The sequence below is a fragment of the Lissotriton helveticus genome, chromosome 5_1, assembly GCF_964261635.1.
Source record: "Lissotriton helveticus chromosome 5_1, aLisHel1.1, whole genome shotgun sequence".
In the NCBI taxonomy this organism is placed as follows: domain Eukaryota; kingdom Metazoa; phylum Chordata; class Amphibia; order Caudata; family Salamandridae; genus Lissotriton; species Lissotriton helveticus.
The window spans coordinates 729,866,916-729,885,345 of NC_136065.1; the positions used below are offsets into that span (position 1 = coordinate 729,866,916).

General features: G+C 43.9%; 1 protein-coding gene across 2 annotated transcripts in view; it reads left to right on the forward strand.

Moving 5' to 3' along the window:
* The window catches only part of LOC144754879 (nucleolar RNA helicase 2-like), a 650,789-nt gene that overhangs the window by 551,741 nt on the left and 80,618 nt on the right, over positions 1-18,430 (forward strand). For both annotated transcript variants that reach the window (XM_078643201.1, XM_078643200.1), the window contains exon 14: positions 15,413-15,547. In XM_078643201.1, coding sequence (XP_078499327.1) covers positions 15,413-15,547 — 135 coding nt within the window. The remainder of the gene's footprint in view (positions 1-15,412; positions 15,548-18,430) is intronic.

The following is an 18,430-nucleotide window of genomic DNA, read 5'->3' on the forward strand; positions in this document are numbered from 1 at the left end:
GAAAAGGCACAACCACCATTTCTGGCAGTTTGGATTCTGAGAGGCGTGAGCAGTAGCTTAGTGCTCGATCTCAACTGTCGGCCAGGCATGTACCATGTCAGTTTCTGAGTCCAATATTTTGGTCCTCGTCCGTACATGTGTTTGTGGACCAGGCATAGGGTCTTAAAGATAGTTCTTTTTTTTACAGGGAGCCAATGCAGGATTCTCAGACACGGCAGTGAGGGGGAACCTCTTGGTAGGCCTAAAATCAGGCGAGCAGCCGTATTTTGTAGAACCTGCAATTTCCTGATGTGGCACTCGTTAATGGCGAGGAGAAGTGAATTGCCATAATCTAGCCTGTTTATGATTAGGCCCTGAACCAGAATTTTACGTGCCTCGGCTGGTATCCATTTAAAGACCCTGCGTAGCCTCCGCATAATTCCAAAGCAGGTGCCCACAGTATGATTGACTTGGTCCTTCATGGATAGCTTATTGTCCATGTGGAAACCTAAATTACGGACTGATTCCTTTGGGACAGGGCACTCCCCCAGTTCCGAAGGCCACCAGTCTTGGGCCCAGTATTCACTAGCTCTCCCGAATAACATAACTTCAGATTTTGTCCCATTAAGCTGGAGATGGTTTTGGCCCATCCAATTTTTTATCTCAATCATACAATTTCTGAAAAGGCTTTTAGTCTCGTTTGCATCAGGGCCAAGTGTGACCAGTATTTGCGTGTCGTCCGCGTATGACAACACGTCGAACCCGCATGCCCTGATCACTTTCGCCAGGGGGCCATATAAACATTAAAAAGTGAGGGGCTCAAAATAGAGCCCTGGGGCACACCTCTTATGACGGGCCGAGTACTGGCCAAGTTATTATCTACTTGTACTGTAGTTGTTCGGTTCGTCAAATAACTGACAAACCATCCTAAAACCTGTCCTCTGACACCACACTCCCACAGCCTTTTAATCAAGATCGGGTGGGAGATGGTGTCAAAGGCGGCCGACAGATCTAAAAGGACAAGGATAGAAGATTGGCGTTTGTCCAAGGCAAGTCTGATGTTATCGGCAACTTCGATCAGTGCTGTTTCCGTCCTGTGAGCAGCACGGAAACCTGACTGTGATGGATCAAGTAGGTTGTTGGTCTCCAAATGGTTTACCAGTTGTTCATTTCCAAATGCTTCCAACACTTTCCCTGAATATGGCAACAAGGAAATGGGACGGTAGTTTAAGAAAGCATCTGCATCTGCGCCAGGTTTTTTTAATATAGGTTTAACTTGCCGCCTTCCAAATTTTTGGAACCTCTGCTTCTTTCAGGGATTTGTTTAGGAGGTTAGAGAAAGAATCCACTAGCGCTGGGGCAAGGGTGGTAAATAGTTTAGAGGTTAATTGATCACTGGGGGAGCCTGATTTAATTTTCCGTCCTACTAGCATGGTTTTTTCGTTGTCCAGCAAATTAAAAGTAGCCCATCTCGGGGATGAATCATTTATATGTACAGGTTCTTTTGTCTTTAAGTCCTGTTCTAAAAACTGAAGGGATGTATTATCCAATTCGAAGGAATTGCATATGTTTATAATTTTGTCATCTAGGAATTTAGATAGCTCTTCAGTCCACTTTCCAGTCTTTGGTGTTGATTGTGGACTTTTGATTGTGGATTTTTTAAGATGTGATGAAGTTCCTTCGATGAGTTCTGGGCTTTGGTGATCCGTTCGGCTAAATGTGTTCTTTTTACTGTTCTTATTTCCCTCATATATTTAGTATGTAGGGTTTGATAGGTTTTACGATCACTTAGATTTTTACTTTTCCGCCAGGTTTTCTCAGCATTTCTTGTCAAGGTTTTAAGATTTTTTAGTTGGTCTGTAAACCAAGGCGAAATTTTCTCCCTACATTGGACCATTCGTAGAGGGGCAATCTTGTCCAGTGCCTTGCCAACGGCAGATTCCAGATACATAGCTGCAGAATTGACATTTGCCTTCGAGTCTAGTTGATCCATCACAAAGTTATCAGAAAATGCATCGAGAGTAATCTTTTTTATGTTTCTGCAGGCTTTTTTATCTTTATTACTCGTCGTTTCTAATATACAGTGATTTATGGTGAATTTCACCAGGTAGTGGTCAGTCCACAGTAGTGGAATAGGGGGGGCCGTCAGAATATTAGGAGGAGGAGGCTTTGGACTACTCCTAAACTGGCGTCTTACGCTAACGCACTAATGCATATTAGAACTGCTGACCTGTCCTCTAAAATCAAATGGCTGCAGAAGATCAAGGGCAACCTGTTCGACATGGGGCTCCGTCATCTGTTGGAAGATCCTATAGGGAACTTATTTCCCAATAAAAATAATTACAAAGAACTCTACTGGGTTATGATTTATAAAAAGACACAGTCGAGGGTGAGCAGTCGCTCACTCACAGGTATTTTCCTGGAGCACAAGCCTGCAATGGAAGCAGAAGCCTACTGGAATTTGATTACGAAACCTGGTGATAGGAAACCAGATCACCAATCCAGAGTAGGCACTCTCCCCTTAAGATCTTTCACTGTAAAATGGAATAAGGCCGCAAATATCTACTGCCCTTCGTGTCCATCCCAGGTTGAGTCGATAACCCATGTACTGTTTGCGTGTCCGGCCTATAATGGCCCCCGTCGAAGGTGGTTTAAGCCATTGTGTTCTAATCTAGGTACCAGATCGTGTATAACAGCTTTGCTTATCTTGGTTTCGAACACACGTCCAGATATTGTAATCGCGATGGCAAAATATCTTAGCTGGTTTTGTTTGGGCACTGACAAGGAAAAACTTGGAGGACGGTCTGGCAATTGCACACATTATCTGACTATGCTAATGGCAAGCAGGTACCCTTTTGATCAAATTTTGTAGGAAATGGTTTTATAGATGTCATTTTATACTTAGTAATCTAGTCATGATTGTTAGGAAATTCGATAAAGCTGATATAACATTGTGTATGGAATGTATGTTTTTGGACAGGTGAAGGGAAAAACCAAGATGGCGGATTGAAGGTGCCGTCGGGTGCAGCCTGAGAACGCCGCTCCCACCACCTCACAGATAATCAACTTATGTATGCTTTTATCCTAATGGGCGCGAAGCTAACAGAGCGGTAAACAACGGGACGATTTACCTGAGACTTGTCACTTGCTTCGGACGGCACGAGTCTCAGAGAGCGCAGGAGGACTGGATGCGGATACTGCGTGTGAGCGGCAGCAGCTGCGGCGGGGTCCGCGAGCGAGGAGTGGAGACAGCGGAGACAGGCTGCGTGCGCTGGGCTCGCTGGACCCTGCTGACTTGGCTTGGCTCCGCGGGTCCGGGATCAAGGGCAATCATCGATACCAGGAGCATAGCCAGCTGCTTGGTCAAGAGGGATTGGAGCGCTGCCTTGACGGCGGAGAGCACTTCCGACTCGGAGGCAGGGAGCACTGACATGGCTCCCAAGATCTATGCGAGGAGCACCAGGACAACAAAAGGAGCAGGAAACTCCGAGGAAAATGCCGCCTCAGCTGCAAACAATGGGGCAGCAGAGAAGAAGGCGGCGGCAGCAGCTAAAACTAAAACTCCAGCTAAGCCTCACGGAACAGAAGCGGTGATCACAGCTGTCAATGCTGTTAAGAATTTGCTCAACACCGGGAGCCAGGAGAAAGCAGCATACGTCGCTGGTAAGCAACAATCTTTGCGATCATTAATGCTAATTGCTAGCAATAAAGATAACGCTGCCAAAGATAAAGGAGCTAAGATAGCTGTAAATCCAGCGCCGGCAGGGGGCAATATTGAGACTGAGCAGATAATAACTGAAATTGGGGACATTGATACAGATTTGAGGATGGTTCTCCAGAGGGCTTCAGGAAAGAAGGGCTGTGTAACTGAGACTGTTACCGAGTCGGTGATTGAGACTGTGATGGTGATACAAGACAATACAGCTGCTCTAAAGGATATGGATATGGGTAAAGAGAAAGATATGGATATTGATAAGGGGGCAGCCGAGCTGATGTCACAGGCACAACCCACAGTCTCGGACATTAGAAGGGACTCCACTGGTGTCGTCCTGCCCCAGATGAGCTGCGCAGTTACACTTGTCGAGGCAACTGATACTCAAAACTTAGCTCCGGCTACTAGAACCCCCATGGACAAGGCAGAAGAGAGCAACGGAACACTAGTAGAGTCGAATGATGAATATGAAGAAATAATTGATGAGGCGGAGGATAATATGGAGAGCTCCCCACAGGACAACTGGAAAATAGTGACACGGAAAAAGGGAAGAGGGAAAGCTAAAAATAAAATAAGGTGCAAGAAAAACACAACTCAATCTACTCTTTCCTCTACAATAAATCAGGCTAATAATCGTGGAAAACCTATTATGGATGATAGTCCATTACGTAAGTGGATGAAAGCTAAGGGAGGTGTAAAAACAATGGCTTTACGCTTATCAGGCAATAGCTCCATGGGGTCTTCAACTCCGCCGCTAACTAACCAAGATATTCAGGATATCCAAGATATAGAGGCTGATGATCCGTCCACCTCTACAAACCAATTGATTGTAGTCGGTTCTAAAGGAGTACAAGATATACAACTAGACGCTATTTTAAGGGAAGATGGTAGTGAGACGGCCTTAAACGTGAATGAAATTATTGCCGCAACAGAGGAAGAAACTGATCAGGCCGGGCATTACACGAAGGGGTTACATCAGGAAGTCTCCTCCTTGGAGACCCCTTCTATGGCTCTAATTATGCATATGCTGACCGAACAGAGACAAGAGGCACAACAGCATTTCTCACAACTAAAGGAAGATAACTCTAAAATTCAGTCATACTTGTTGGAGGTCAATGGGAAAATGAACAAAGTAACCCAAGAAGTGGAGGTACTTCAGCAACGGGTGGCACAAGTTGAGGAGACTTCGACCAAGCACAATCAAAAAAGTACTAGACACGAGGAGGAAATCCGGGCCTTACAATCCAAGATGGAGGATTTGGAAAATAGGCAAAGAAGGCAGAACCTCAGACTTTTTGGGATCCCGGAGGGGGCTGAAGGGGCAGACCCCAGGGCCTATATAGTCAGACTATGCCAACGTGCCTTCCCAGATCTTGCGGACTGGGATTGGGACTCTCAGATTCAAAGAGCCCATAGGTTGCCTTTAGCTAATAGAAACAGAGACAATAAGTATCCTCGTCCTTTTTTGATTTATTTTGGAAATTTTTTGTTGAGACAGGCTGTTTCTTTAAAAGCTAAACCTAACTCTCCGATTACTACGGAAGACGTGACCTTCTTTGTTCGCTCAGATTTATGTAAATCTACTATGGAGAGACGTTGGAATCTGCGGCAACTAATTGACTCTTTCAAGACCGCAGGGGCTCAGGTCTTCCTCCAAGAGCCTGCATGCTTAAAGGTTATGAAAGCTGGGCATACGTATTATCTTAATCAGGTGAAGGAGGCAGAATCTGTGCTTGATAAGCTTACTAAAGCGTAAGCGACATAACACTACACCTCAGGGTAAGGTTACTGGAAAGGGTTTGATCAATCTGACAAGCTCAAAGGATAAAATGGAGACTAAGGGATTTATGCTAAATTTAGTAAAAATGACATACTTAATGAGGGTGGTGGAAAGGGGCGGGTGGTTGCACCGTTGAGAGGCTGCCCAACCAAAAGGCAGCAGGTATAAAGGGGGGGTGTTTTTCTTTGGTACGGGGGGGGGGGGGGAAGGAGGGGGGGAAAAACCAAAAATGACAAGACATGCCATGGCGAAGCTACAATGTACTTAACAAGAAAGAGAGCTTTATGGAGAAATAATATAAGGGAAGCGGCTATTGATTTATTGCATATAAATGACGAACTGTAGGTGTCTTGCCTGGAACGTTTCTGGTCTGAACAATAAGACTAAAAGAAATTTAATCTATCAAGAACTTAAAATGTATGATGCACAGATAGTAATGCTTACAGAAACCCATATATGCTATAAAGATAAAAAATTGTTGAGTCAATTAGGATACGATTTGGTGATTTGCACTACTCTAAATGCACCAATAAGAGGGGTGGCTATCCTAAAGAAAAGATATTGGCAAGGGGAAGTTGTTAAAACGGCAGCAGACAAGGGAGGGCGTTGGGCAATAATGCAAATAAGATTGGAGGGCACTTTATATGTTTTTTGTTCAGTGTATGGCCCCAACAAAGATGAGCCATGGTTATTTGATTGGTTGAATATGGAATTACTTTCTTGGGCAGGAGAACTTATCCTAATGGGAGATTTTAACTGTGTAATGAACTACCAACAGGATACAACAAAAAAAGGAGTAGGGCTACGTATGCGACAAACAAGAGCAGCAATACTGGAACTAGCTAAAATACACAATATAAAAGACATTTGGCGTAGCTTATATCCAGGTCTGCCTGGATTTACGTACTACTCTGCTCCTCATAAACTTTGCTCTAGGATCGATCTAGCTTGGGCCTCAGATGAACTACTGAGGAGAGGAGACATGAAGGTCATGCCAAAAATTTCATCGGACCACAATCCTATAATATTTATATTTGATTCGGCTTTAGGCATAAAAAAAAGACGCACTTTTTCTTTTCCTAGGTACTTACTCTCAGATGAGGTCTTTGTAACCATGCTCAAAAAACAGATAGAGGAGTTCATTACATTTAATAAAGATTCTGCTAATGTGCTGTCAGTTTGGGATGCCTGCAAGGCCTTTATTAGAGGAACAACCCAACAATATATACTTAAACAAAACGCAACAAGGAAAAGAGAAACAAAGTTAATGATGGACGATATTTTACATATAGAAAAACTACTGGCAGATAAGCTTAGAGATGGGGATCGGAATAGCAGAGACATATCACTTCTGGAAAGTAGACTTATAAATATACGTACAGGCATGAAAAGCGCTTTTAAAGAAAAAAATAGTGGCAAGTTACTTAAATATAGATTATCTCAGTATGAATCTGGAGATCGAATAGGAAAGCTCTTGGCTTACAAAGTAGCGGAAGACCGAGCTTCTACATTAATTAAAGCTATAAAAGGCTCTAATGGTATTATCTATACACAGCCAGAAGATATAATGGAGCAATTTGCTTCATACTACGAAGCACTATATACTCCAGAGAGTAGGGCTAGGCCAGAGCAGATCCAATCTTACTTAAACGATAATCTCTCTCTGGGACACTTTTTAGATCAGGAGATTTTGGATAGCTTAGAACTTAATTACACATTAGAAGAACTGCGCTTAGCGGTGTTCTCGCTCCCTTCTAATAAAGCGGCAGGGGAGGACACGATTCCGATTGAATTATATAAGATCTGCGCCAAAGAGCTACTCCCTCTGCTTTGCTTAGTGGTGAACTCTATAGGCACATCTGGTAAAGCTCCGGAATCTTGGAAAACGGCGAAGATTATGTTTTTTTTGAAAAAGAATAAACCTCCATTGGAATGCGGGTCATATCGGCCTATTTCTTTAATAAACGCCGATGCTAAGGCCTATTCTAAACTGATATCAAGGCGATTGGCGTCTATTATGCCGCAATTAGTTAATGAACAACAACATGGCTTCATAGAGGGAAGGGATACTACCGCCCATATCAATATGGCGATTACGGCTTTTGATATTGCTGCAATTAACCTCACCCCACTCGGTATGATATTACTGGATGCAGAAAAAGCATTTGACCGAGTGGGGTGGGATTATTTGTGGAAAGTGCTAATGCAATACGGGTTTAAGGATCGCTTCCTTAGAGGCATACAGTCGATATACAGAGATCCTAACGCTAAAATCAGTTATGCGGGAGCACTTTCCTCAACTTTCGCTATATCTAGGGGGACCCGACAGGGATGTCCACTTTCACCCCTGCTGTTCGCCCTCTCTATGGAGCCTTTTATAAACGCCCTGCAGAATCAAGAGAAGATAACTCCGGTAGAGCATGAACATAAAATTCTTAAAATCACTGCATACGCCGATGATCTAGCCATTTTTAGGTCTCGCCCTGGAATAGCATCCAAAGGATGCGTCAGTCCAGGGTCGGAGACTATAGCGAGCTGACACGGGGGAATGAGGGACAAAAATCTGTCACGCGCTTCTCCCCGGCTGGATTCAGCTGCTTGCACGCGCACCAACATTCACGCATGCGCACATCACAGGCACACGCATACACAGCACTCTCGCATGCGCACATACACACGCGCTGCTTACTTTCACTTTGCAACCCCCCCCCCCCCACCAGTCATCGGATTTTTTTACACACGCACGCATGCATGCATACATACACACACACAGACACACGCGCAGGCACACACGCACACACAGGCACACAGACAGACAGACACACACGCGCGCGCGCGCACATGTCCGCTCCCCCCCTCACACCCCACTCACCGAGTTCTTTTAGTGTGTCCCTCTCTCCTTCCCTCTCTCCTTCGGCAGGCAGCGGGTCATCCTAGTAGCAGGCGGGGCTCTCCACGAGGCAAATCTTCCGGCAATCTTCCGGCTGACGGGCACAGGAGCGCGGGGTAGGCTCCCGTCTGCTTCCTGTCTTTTTGCGGCCCCGCCCCCGTCCCAACACAGGTTGCCTGGCTTCCTGTTCGAGCCGGGCTGCGGGAACATTCACCCGCGGCACGGCTCTGACGCCTGACGTCATGAACCAAAGACTAGAATGCCGGGCCCAGTCAGGTTGTGCTTGCACTTTGCAGCACATCCTGCTGCTGGAGCGCGGAGTTTGAGGAAGGTGCCGCCCCTCACTGCTGGCCGTTTTGCTGGTGGCGCCGCAAATTGAATCATGGCGCCGTTCACAATACTGCTGCAGGCACCTCGCACTGACCCGGGCTATCGCCTTGCCTGTTGCTCAGTTGTTAATTTACTCCCCGCCGAATTATTGCAGCCGCCCTTACTATTTCAAAATTATAAACTAAATACGCCCTCATTCAGACAAGCTACTGGAGCGTCGAGGACCTGGTATCGCTGACCCTGAAGCTGCGTGCAGTTTTACTTCACCTCTCAAACTACGTGAGTACTTAATTTACATTTTTCAGTGTTCCCCAACGTTCTGTGCCACCCGGGTTTTTCACAAGACAAATAGTGCGAAGGAGGTTTCAGGCAGGGCAGGGCCTTATTCAGTCCACTATTCAGCCAGGGTTCCACACATACTGGAAAGTTAGTCCCAGGGCGTGCTTTCTTTTGCAGTGTTTTTTATATGGCGCGAAGGTGACCCGATGGTATAATTGAAGGGTTATTCTAGCGCCACAGTTTCATTACAAGGTCAAGTTCATTAGCTGTTTGGCACGTGGAAATTAAATTATTTTCCCAGAATCACAATATTTTGGGCCGGTTAGTCGAGTTTGGAACCTGGCTCCCAGTGCCAAAGTCAGCAGCCACTGATCATTTTTCCATGACCAGCACCACCATGTTCTGCATCGTGTATGCAGAAAAAAACAACAGATTTGTTTTGCCTTCTTACGTAATGCCATACCAAATTGTAGCAGGCTAGCAGCTGATGCCCCACACCACTCCTGCTAGGCTTCAGTGACGATGGAGCTACTCCACAATTCACAATCATGATCGAACACACCGATGTACGGTACCCAACCTCTGAATGAGGAGGGGCGGGACTGGGGGGTGCTGAGAGGTAAGACAGATTTTGTAGCCATCAGTTTTTGGTGGATGTTCCATTACCTGCCATCTCTACATGACGGTTTTCTGCTGTTTGCAGTCTTCCTCTAAATTGCATCATAGGCAAGCAATCACCAGTCAGTGCAATGGAGCTCAAATGCCACTTCAGATTATAAGGGCACTATGTTAGTGCCGTTCCATTTCTGGTACTTTGCAGCAGTTAAGGTATTAAAGTTTCTCGTTGCTCAGACGGGTGTACTTTCTGATATTTATATGTTTTATCTTATCTTCATTGCTTGATTTGGCTCGCAAGAAAGTGTCACTCAAAGTCTTTCAAATGGCACTCATAATTACACTGAAATTATGAAAATGTCACACACAGCACTCTGAAACCTTGGCAGCTATGCGGCAGCCTCTGTGACAGTGTGACCTGCTTCACTAATCACTAGCTGCGGTAACTGCAGGCTGCTGCTGCATGCAGTGCACACAAACGCGGACTTAGTTTTGGCAATTTAAAGTCCCGTGTTAGCACTGTGCGGCTGTGCCTGCAGTGATAAATTATGTGGCAAGCGATGAATTATGTGGCAAGTGATACATTATGTGGCAAGTGATAAATTATTTTGCTAGTGATAAATTATGTGGCAAGTGATAAATTATGTGTCATGAATTATGTGGCAAGTGATACATTATGTGGCAAGCGATGAATTATGTGGCAAGTGATACATTATGTGGCAAGCGATGAATTATGTGGCAAGTGATACATTATGTGGCAAGCGATGAATTATGTGGCAAGTGATACATTATGTGGCAAGCGATGAATTATGTGGCAGTGATACATTATGTGGCAAGCGATGAATTATGTGGCAAGTGATACATTATGTGGCAAGTGATAAATTATGTGTCATGAATTATGTGGCAAGTGATAAATTATGTGGCAAGCGATGAATTATGTGGCAAGTGATACATTATTTGGCAAGTGATGAATTATGTGGAGGGGAGGGGCTATAATCATGCAGAAGACGCCATTTTGCTGCTGCATAAGTCATAGGTGGGCTGCATCATTATATGTCAATATGCAACATATTTTATATGTCCCTTTTTATAAAAACAAAATGTAACTACTGCAAAAAAAAATTCTTTTATGCAAACAAATTTAAATACTGCATAAATAATTTTAACAACAAATACTTTATATGTAGCTTTTTATGTACATAAGAAAACTATAGCATAAAGCAAAAAACATTGCCATTTACAATAATAATAGCTCAAACTTAAATAATGCGAGACCTATTGCATTGCAAATGCTTGTTACTACTAATGTTATAGATGCTCTAGCAGGAATTTCAGAAGAAGCAGAAAAGTTTGGAGCTATTTCCGGCTACAAATTAAACTTTAACAAAACTCAAACCATTATGAACTACCAAGCTAATCAATCTGTTACTGGGCTTTGCAACTCGGCTGTTTACTTAGGGGTGACAATATCTTCTAAAATAAATGAAATAATTAAACTGAATTACGAACCTTTACTTAAACAAGTTACGTTGATGCTTAAAAAATGGCACAAAATTCCGATGAATATTTTGGGAAGAATTAATTTGATTAAAATGAATCTTTTGCCCAAGTTTTTATATCTTTTTCGTTCTATTCCCCTTCGAGTTAATAATATTTTTTTTAAGAAGCTGGAAGGAATTTGCAGCAGCTTTATCTGGAGCTATAAAAAACCTAGGAGGTCAATAGCGATACTAAAACTACCTTTAGAGAAGGGTGGATTAGATTTTCCGGATTTTAAGTCTTATTATTTTGCATCTTTTATAGGGCGCTTTAGGAGCCTATTAAATAAAAATAAAACCTTTTTTTTTCATCAACTTATGTTAGGTAGAAACTCATCTCAATTTCTAACAAGAATACAAGACCCGAATTTCTTCAAACGTGTTAAATTCAAGACAGCAAGGGATGTGGTAGGGTTGTTTAAGTTAGTCATGAAGTTTTGCGACACTTCTTTTTTTCACTCTGATTTGCCATTATTAGATAATCCAGGGCTACCAGGTATTTTTAACGATAATATTGGGAGAGGATGGGCTGATTATGGGATCAAGAGACTGGGAGACCTATATGGCCATGAGGGGTTTCTACAGTTTTCCACTTTACAATTAATTTACTCGCTACCAAGTGAAATGGCACTTAAATACTTGCAAATAAGGGACTATCTTATACGGAAAATGAACCTAATAAAAATTACTAGCTCGGATATTTGGGAAGTTCTGTATAGCTCTAAGGAGAAATCTTTAATAAGCAGAGGATACAAACAATTAATCCAGCATAACTTGGATGATTGTCCCAGACTCTCTCAAAAATGGACGCTTGAATTGGGAACTAATGTGACCCCCCAGAATATCTCAAAGGCTTTCACAACTCTTAACAAAATAACATACTTCTCCAGTTTGAAACTTCAATTATATAGAACGGTCAGCCAACTCTACCACACCCCACAGAAAATTTCTAAATGGTCACAAAATAACGAACGTACCAAATGCCCTAAATGTGATCTGCAAGCAGCTGATCTTATCCATATGATCTTTTCTTGTCCAGCACTGAATTTGTTCTGGCGAGAAATAGAAACCACATTATGGGAAAAACAACTGATCAGCTCCCCACTTACCTCATCTATGGTTTTACTCTATATATACGAGCGGGGCCACGATAATAGAAGTTGGCTTGACATAGCGATTTCTTGTGCTAGACTGGTAGTAGCTAGAGCCTGGATCTCACCAAATCCACCTCAGAGGTCGGAATGGCTAATACTACTTCATGAAATATACACAATGGAGAAGGCCCTTGCTAAAAATAGGACCCGGAAAACGGTAGATAGATTTGAAAAGATTTGGGCTAACTTTGTATAAATATTTAGTGTTTCTCTTTCCTTGCTTTCTATTTTCTTATAAATGTCTTTTTGTTAGGCCAAGTTGTAACATTTAAAGATTGTTGATCTTACTAATTTATGGATTTTTTTCCCCCGATGTCACTTTAAATTATGCTATATTTGTATTTTATTTTTTTCTTTTTCCTTCTGATTTGTAATGTCTCTTTGCTTGTGACTTGTCTGTCAAATAAAAAAGTTTAAAAAAAAAAAAAAAGGAATGTATGTTTTTAGGGAGCTATCTTTTTGACATTTATGACACTTTTATGTTTGTATTGTGTCTTTTATGATTGCAAATTATCGAATAAAGACTGACTGAGTGGGTACAACAAATGCTTAACAATGTTCTCTGATACTGCCTTACTGCTCGACCACACTACCACAAATAGAAGCGAGGTGCTATCTAACTTTACCTCTGCCTACCTATGGGTTCCAATGGACTCTGTGCACACTATATCTCACTTTGGTATAGTATATACAGAGCCAGATTCCTACATGTAGTGCTTAAAAAAAGGGTGGTAAAGACAACAATTTAAATAGCGCCGCTCTCCCCAATAGTAAGAACGACAAAGACTGCCATTGTCGCACGTGCTGCCGTAGTTTATCTAGTAACGGGGCCAGGTTACTCTTGAGAAAGAGTACAGTGTCCAGTGTGAAGTATAGTCCCAGGGAGCAGAAAACCATCAGCGCGACTGTCGCCGCACAGTTTGGCGGCTGCTGTGGCACCTAACCTCTAAGCGGACATTTCAAAGATTTATGCCAGTTGATAGTGTACCCAGAATACTGAACCCCTGGGCGTGCCCACCGTTAGCCTTAACCTTTGCCATCAAGCCAGTGTATAGTAAGCGGACTCATTGCATAAAGTGGGGGCCAAAGCACAATTTGGCCAATACTGCAAAGATATATCCCATTCCACTGTGTCTAATACCATTTTGTCATCCAGTGACCGCTCTCGCAAGTTGGTCCTCTGCCCTCAGCACCCGTGAAGGTGCTGGATATTGTGTGGTGCTCCGGTGGGGCATTAATCCTACTAATCCGGGTGGATCAGGGACTGGATGACTGTATTTGGCTAACACTTTGGCTAAAATTTTGACTTCAGCATTTAAGAGTGATATCGGCCTATAGGAGGTCCAGTCCTCTATGTATATGACAACTGTGGTAAATGCAAAAACAACAGTTGATGGACAGAATGCAGAACAATGTCATACATTCACCCCAGTACAGAGATCTGGGCCTAAATCCATCGTTTTTTTGCACTCCACACCACCCCAGTTCTGAAATGGCCATATGCAAATCAGCCTTGACCCTGTGCCTCATGGGAACAGTCCAGCCCGAACTGCCAAGCCACGTCTTTCCTGGACCGGAATCAAGCATCCTAGGACCGGTTTCTGGCTATCAGCCGTCATCAGCCAGGATAGCTTGACTCCAGTGGTGTGGAGAGCATGGGACTCACGTCTGAGCATACCCATCCCACTCGGGGTGACAAATGCAAAAACAACAGTTCTGCATTCTGTCCATCAACTGTTGTTTTTGCATTTGTCACACCGAGTGGGACGGGTATGCTCAGACGTGAGTCCCGTGATCTCCGGTCCAGGGAAGACATGGCTTGGCAGTTCGGGCTGGACTGTTCCCATGAGGCACAGCGTCAAGGCTGATTTGCATATGGCCATGTCTGAACTGGGGTGGTGTGGAGTGCAAAAAAACGATGGATTTAGGCCCAGATCTCTGTACTAGGGTGAATGTTTGACATTGTTCTGCATTCTGTCCATCAACTGTTGTTTTTGCATATGACTGCTGCAAGATCAGACACTGGCTACCACAGCTGAGAGCCCCGCTGTTTACTTTAACACAACCTTAATAGGTGGGGGCAAGCTTAGTCTCCAACATTTTGTATAGTTCAGTTGGGATCCCGTTTGTGCCCATGGCCTTCCCGGAGCTGAGCTCCCTCACCGCCGCCCCCAGCTCCCCTTCTGTAATATCAGCCTCTGTGAATTCCTGATTTCCAGCCGCCAGACTCTGAAGGCATATGTCATGGGGAAAAGCCTGGGCATCAATGGCCGTTGTGAGCACACGCCGCCTGTGAATCATGACGGCGTGGTTCCGTCATAAGCACGCAAACGGTTAAACAGCTCCTCGTTAACCAAAAAGCGACATTTCTAAAGGCAGACCTCACTTTCTCCACTCACTTCTGTATCCGACTCTCTTCCAGGTAGGTACAGGAATGCAAGCAATACATTCCAACAATGCCTTGGATCATAGTCCTCCCACTCCATCGTGGGCTAAGCCACGCCATGGAAATCCAAACTGGACCCTGCTGATATCCATTACTGGGACTTACTAACATTCCATACTGGTGCTACACTCACTACATATACAGGCAGGCTAAGAGGATGTGCCTGGCTTGGTTACACACACAGAAGTAGAACTTTACACAGGTTGCTGGTAGACCTTAACCTGAGTGACCCCGGCTAAAAAATCTAGTCATACTATATATTTCCCCTAAAAGAAGTATTTTTCCACTGTCACAATATGCACTATACCTGTGACAGGAAACTGTAGTAAATTGACAGTACTGAGAGCCCGCTTGATGCTCCCCTACAGGTCACACCACAGAGCCAGTGCCTCTCATAGTCCGGTTAAGTCTAGGCCACTGCACACATGCTTAGATGAGCAGGACACCAGGGCCAAAAATAAAACGTCAAGGTATGAGGTACATGTGCAGTTAGGCACTTGGGGCAGGGGAAACACACCTGTTTGTCACGAAGGGATATTCCCGTCCCAACAGTATCCTTGAGTAAAATAACTACACTTACCTTTTGACTTGTAGGTTAGTAAATGGAAAAACAAATTAGGTGAGTAAGAAAGGTTTTCTTTTTACAGTTTTTAAGCTTTCTATTTATGATGTTTTAATCTTTTTTCCAGGGCTTTGTAACCATGATATTGCAGTGCTCAACTGAGATGCACAACATGAGCTATGCCTGGCGAGAACTGAAAGAGCAATTAGGCAATGAAATTGACAACAAAGTGAACCGAATGTGTTTCTTGAAGGGGAAACTGGTAATCTATGTTTGTCATATTTATTTGTTTTCTCCAAAAGTCCTTTAGATTATCAGCAAACAAGTCAGTTTTGTGATTTATGGGATGCTGGTGTGCTCAAATACAAAATTGTATTACATTATTAAAAACTGGGTGCTAATCTTAAGCTTGCTTCTGGGTTTTCATCTAACATTAAGTCCACTTAAAAGCATATTTCATCATAACATAACTCTAGAGCTGATACTGTTTATTTGTAAACTGGTGGCATTTGTTTAAAATAAGCATGGGCCACAATCAGTTGTACTTTTCCAATGGTTTTACAGTGGTAGTTTACATATGATTTTTAAAGAGGCAGACCTGAGCTATGATCCTCTGATCTGGTTTGCTGGGATTTGGGTGGGATGTCACTGCAGATGTGTTTTAAGGTCTTCATGCCCATAAAGCGCAAGGCTATTTAATGTGACTCCTTTCCATGTGGTCCATGGGGCTTGGTGGTTACTGAATTGTATCCTTTGCCAGTACTGTCATTTATCACTGTTATACAGGGAAACCTAACCTATTACCTATTAGGGTGACACGTAAGTTGTATAAATAAGCTGACCTTTTGTGATCAAGACTATGTGCAATGAAGCCAGAAACTTCAATATGGTTAACACAGTATATAACACTCAATGTCCAACTAGGGCTATACCATCAGAAACATTTGTGTGTAGCATTGTAAAGAAAGCCCAACTTAAGATTGTGGAGGAAAACCAGAACATGTTAGCACCTTCACAAGCCAAGATAAGGTGCCCATGTTTTATAGCACTAGATTTTCTATAAAATTGGACCAGAGGCTAATGTTTTGTCGTGAATCAAAATGGTGAATGGAGGAATTTTTTCAAAAGTCTCAGCACTGGCAATCACTCTGGCAGCATTTCAGTTCATAATTTCTTTGCCCTCTGTGCCACTCCAAACAGGAACCAACCGTATGCAAATCAGCCTTGTCCTACTCTATTAGGTCGACCCTAGATTGCCAAAACTGGTCCTCTGCACTGGAACATGAGTTAACCCCTGACAAGTTTTGCCCTTGTTGGATCTCATCTGTGAGCTGCAGCTTGAATCCTGTTGACCCAAGTCTGTGAATACAGGTCACACTGAAATACAAAGGTGAAGCGGTGAACCAAGACCGATTTGTATATGGTTGGTTCCTGTCTGTAGTGGAACAGTCACTGGCAATTGCTCCTAGCGGCATCGCCGCCCACCGTTTATGTAAGATTAAAGCATTCCTTCCATCATGCTGTGTGCTGTTCTAATGTTATTTTTCGGGATTGGTATTGTATGTTTTCTGAGGAATTTTGACAGATTTCTAACTGCAGTTTCCTCACCTTAGAATATCCCCTTTTTGCCAGATTGGATCCAGGGAGTTTTGTAACAGTGCATCTGATAGAGACATCTAGCCCCAGATTCCTTGCAATAGAATTCTCCCCAGGCACCAGACCAGACTGGATGTGGAATTGTTTTCACGAGTACACCTGCACGTCAGTAGAGTGACCATTGCTCCATTTGTTTGCGGTGCTTGAGAGAGCATAATGACTCTGTGGAATGTGACTCCTTTCTACTTTGACCGAAGGCCATGCTGGAATGTCGCATGAAGATCCTGTCAGCACAGCTCTGGCACTCACTGCACGTCCACTCCGCGGGCCCGGTCCAGGGGCCATTCCAGTGGATGTCAACCTCCATCGTCCTCCCATGGTAAGTATTGATGTGGGTGGTTGAAGTTGCGACTTCACCACACAAAAGATTACAATTTTCATGCCTCCTCCCGCTTGCCGGTTGAGCACTCCGTGCGCGTGTTTGCCCTGCGTCTCCATGTTTACCCTGGAGTCGGAGCGACTGTGGCCTAGATGCGAGCATATTATTGCCCTCTGCATGCCATCTTTGGGTCCTCACCTTCCCCTGAAGCGCCTTTGGGCCCCAAGGAGGTGACAGGTGCCTCAACTGTGTCCACGCCGGCGGATTCTCCCTCTGCTTTAGTTAGGCTCTTGGGTCGATGGTCCACTCCCTCTTGGCGCCAGTGTACAGCCCTTTGGGGGTTCCCATCTTCAACGCTTGTATCCGATCAGCCAACTCCAACTACTACATCGGCAGTGCGATCGTCACTGTACCACTTCCCCTTTTCTGACTTCGAGACGTCACCAACTTTTTGCCGGTCGACGTAGCATGCCATGCAAATGAAGTTGCCTATCTTAGACACCCTTCCACTTTCTGTGGAGCACTCAAATGTTTTTCTTTCGGAGGATCACTGTCCCAGGATGCTTGTTTCTGGTCCTGGGAGGACCTGGCTTGGCAGTTCGGGCCTGACTGTTCCCTTGAGAACAGGTCAAGACTGATCTGCATATGGCTTGTCAACAAATGGGTTGTCGTGGTGAGCAAAAGAACGGTGGATTAAACCCAGATCTTTGTGACTTGGGTGAATGTTTGCATTATTCAGCATTCCATCCACCAGTCACTTTTGTTTTTGGAACCTTTTACTCCGACACTTCATGTTGATAAATAACGTTTAGTATCCCTTATAGAGCCCTTTCCCTTTATCCTTCTTGTGGAGTTTCTATATAGCTTGTTCAATGAGATCCTTTTCTTGTGCATCTCTTTCTCCTTGATCTTTACAGGGAGCACCCTTTTCATCTACCCTTCATGTGAAGTACTGTTTGTCAAAGGCTCTAAATTTACACTTGAGCAGTGGGACATTTACCACAGTCTCTACTCTGTTGTCCACGTTACTGGCCTGTCCATTATTTCCTGCTGGGACGTTCTTTTCTGTGTCCTTTATTTCTTTAGCACGCTTCTCTCTGTTCTTAAGCAGGGTGCACTTTTAATGGACTACTCTGGTGTAGGTTTCATTCGCCTTCTGTGATTTTCTCA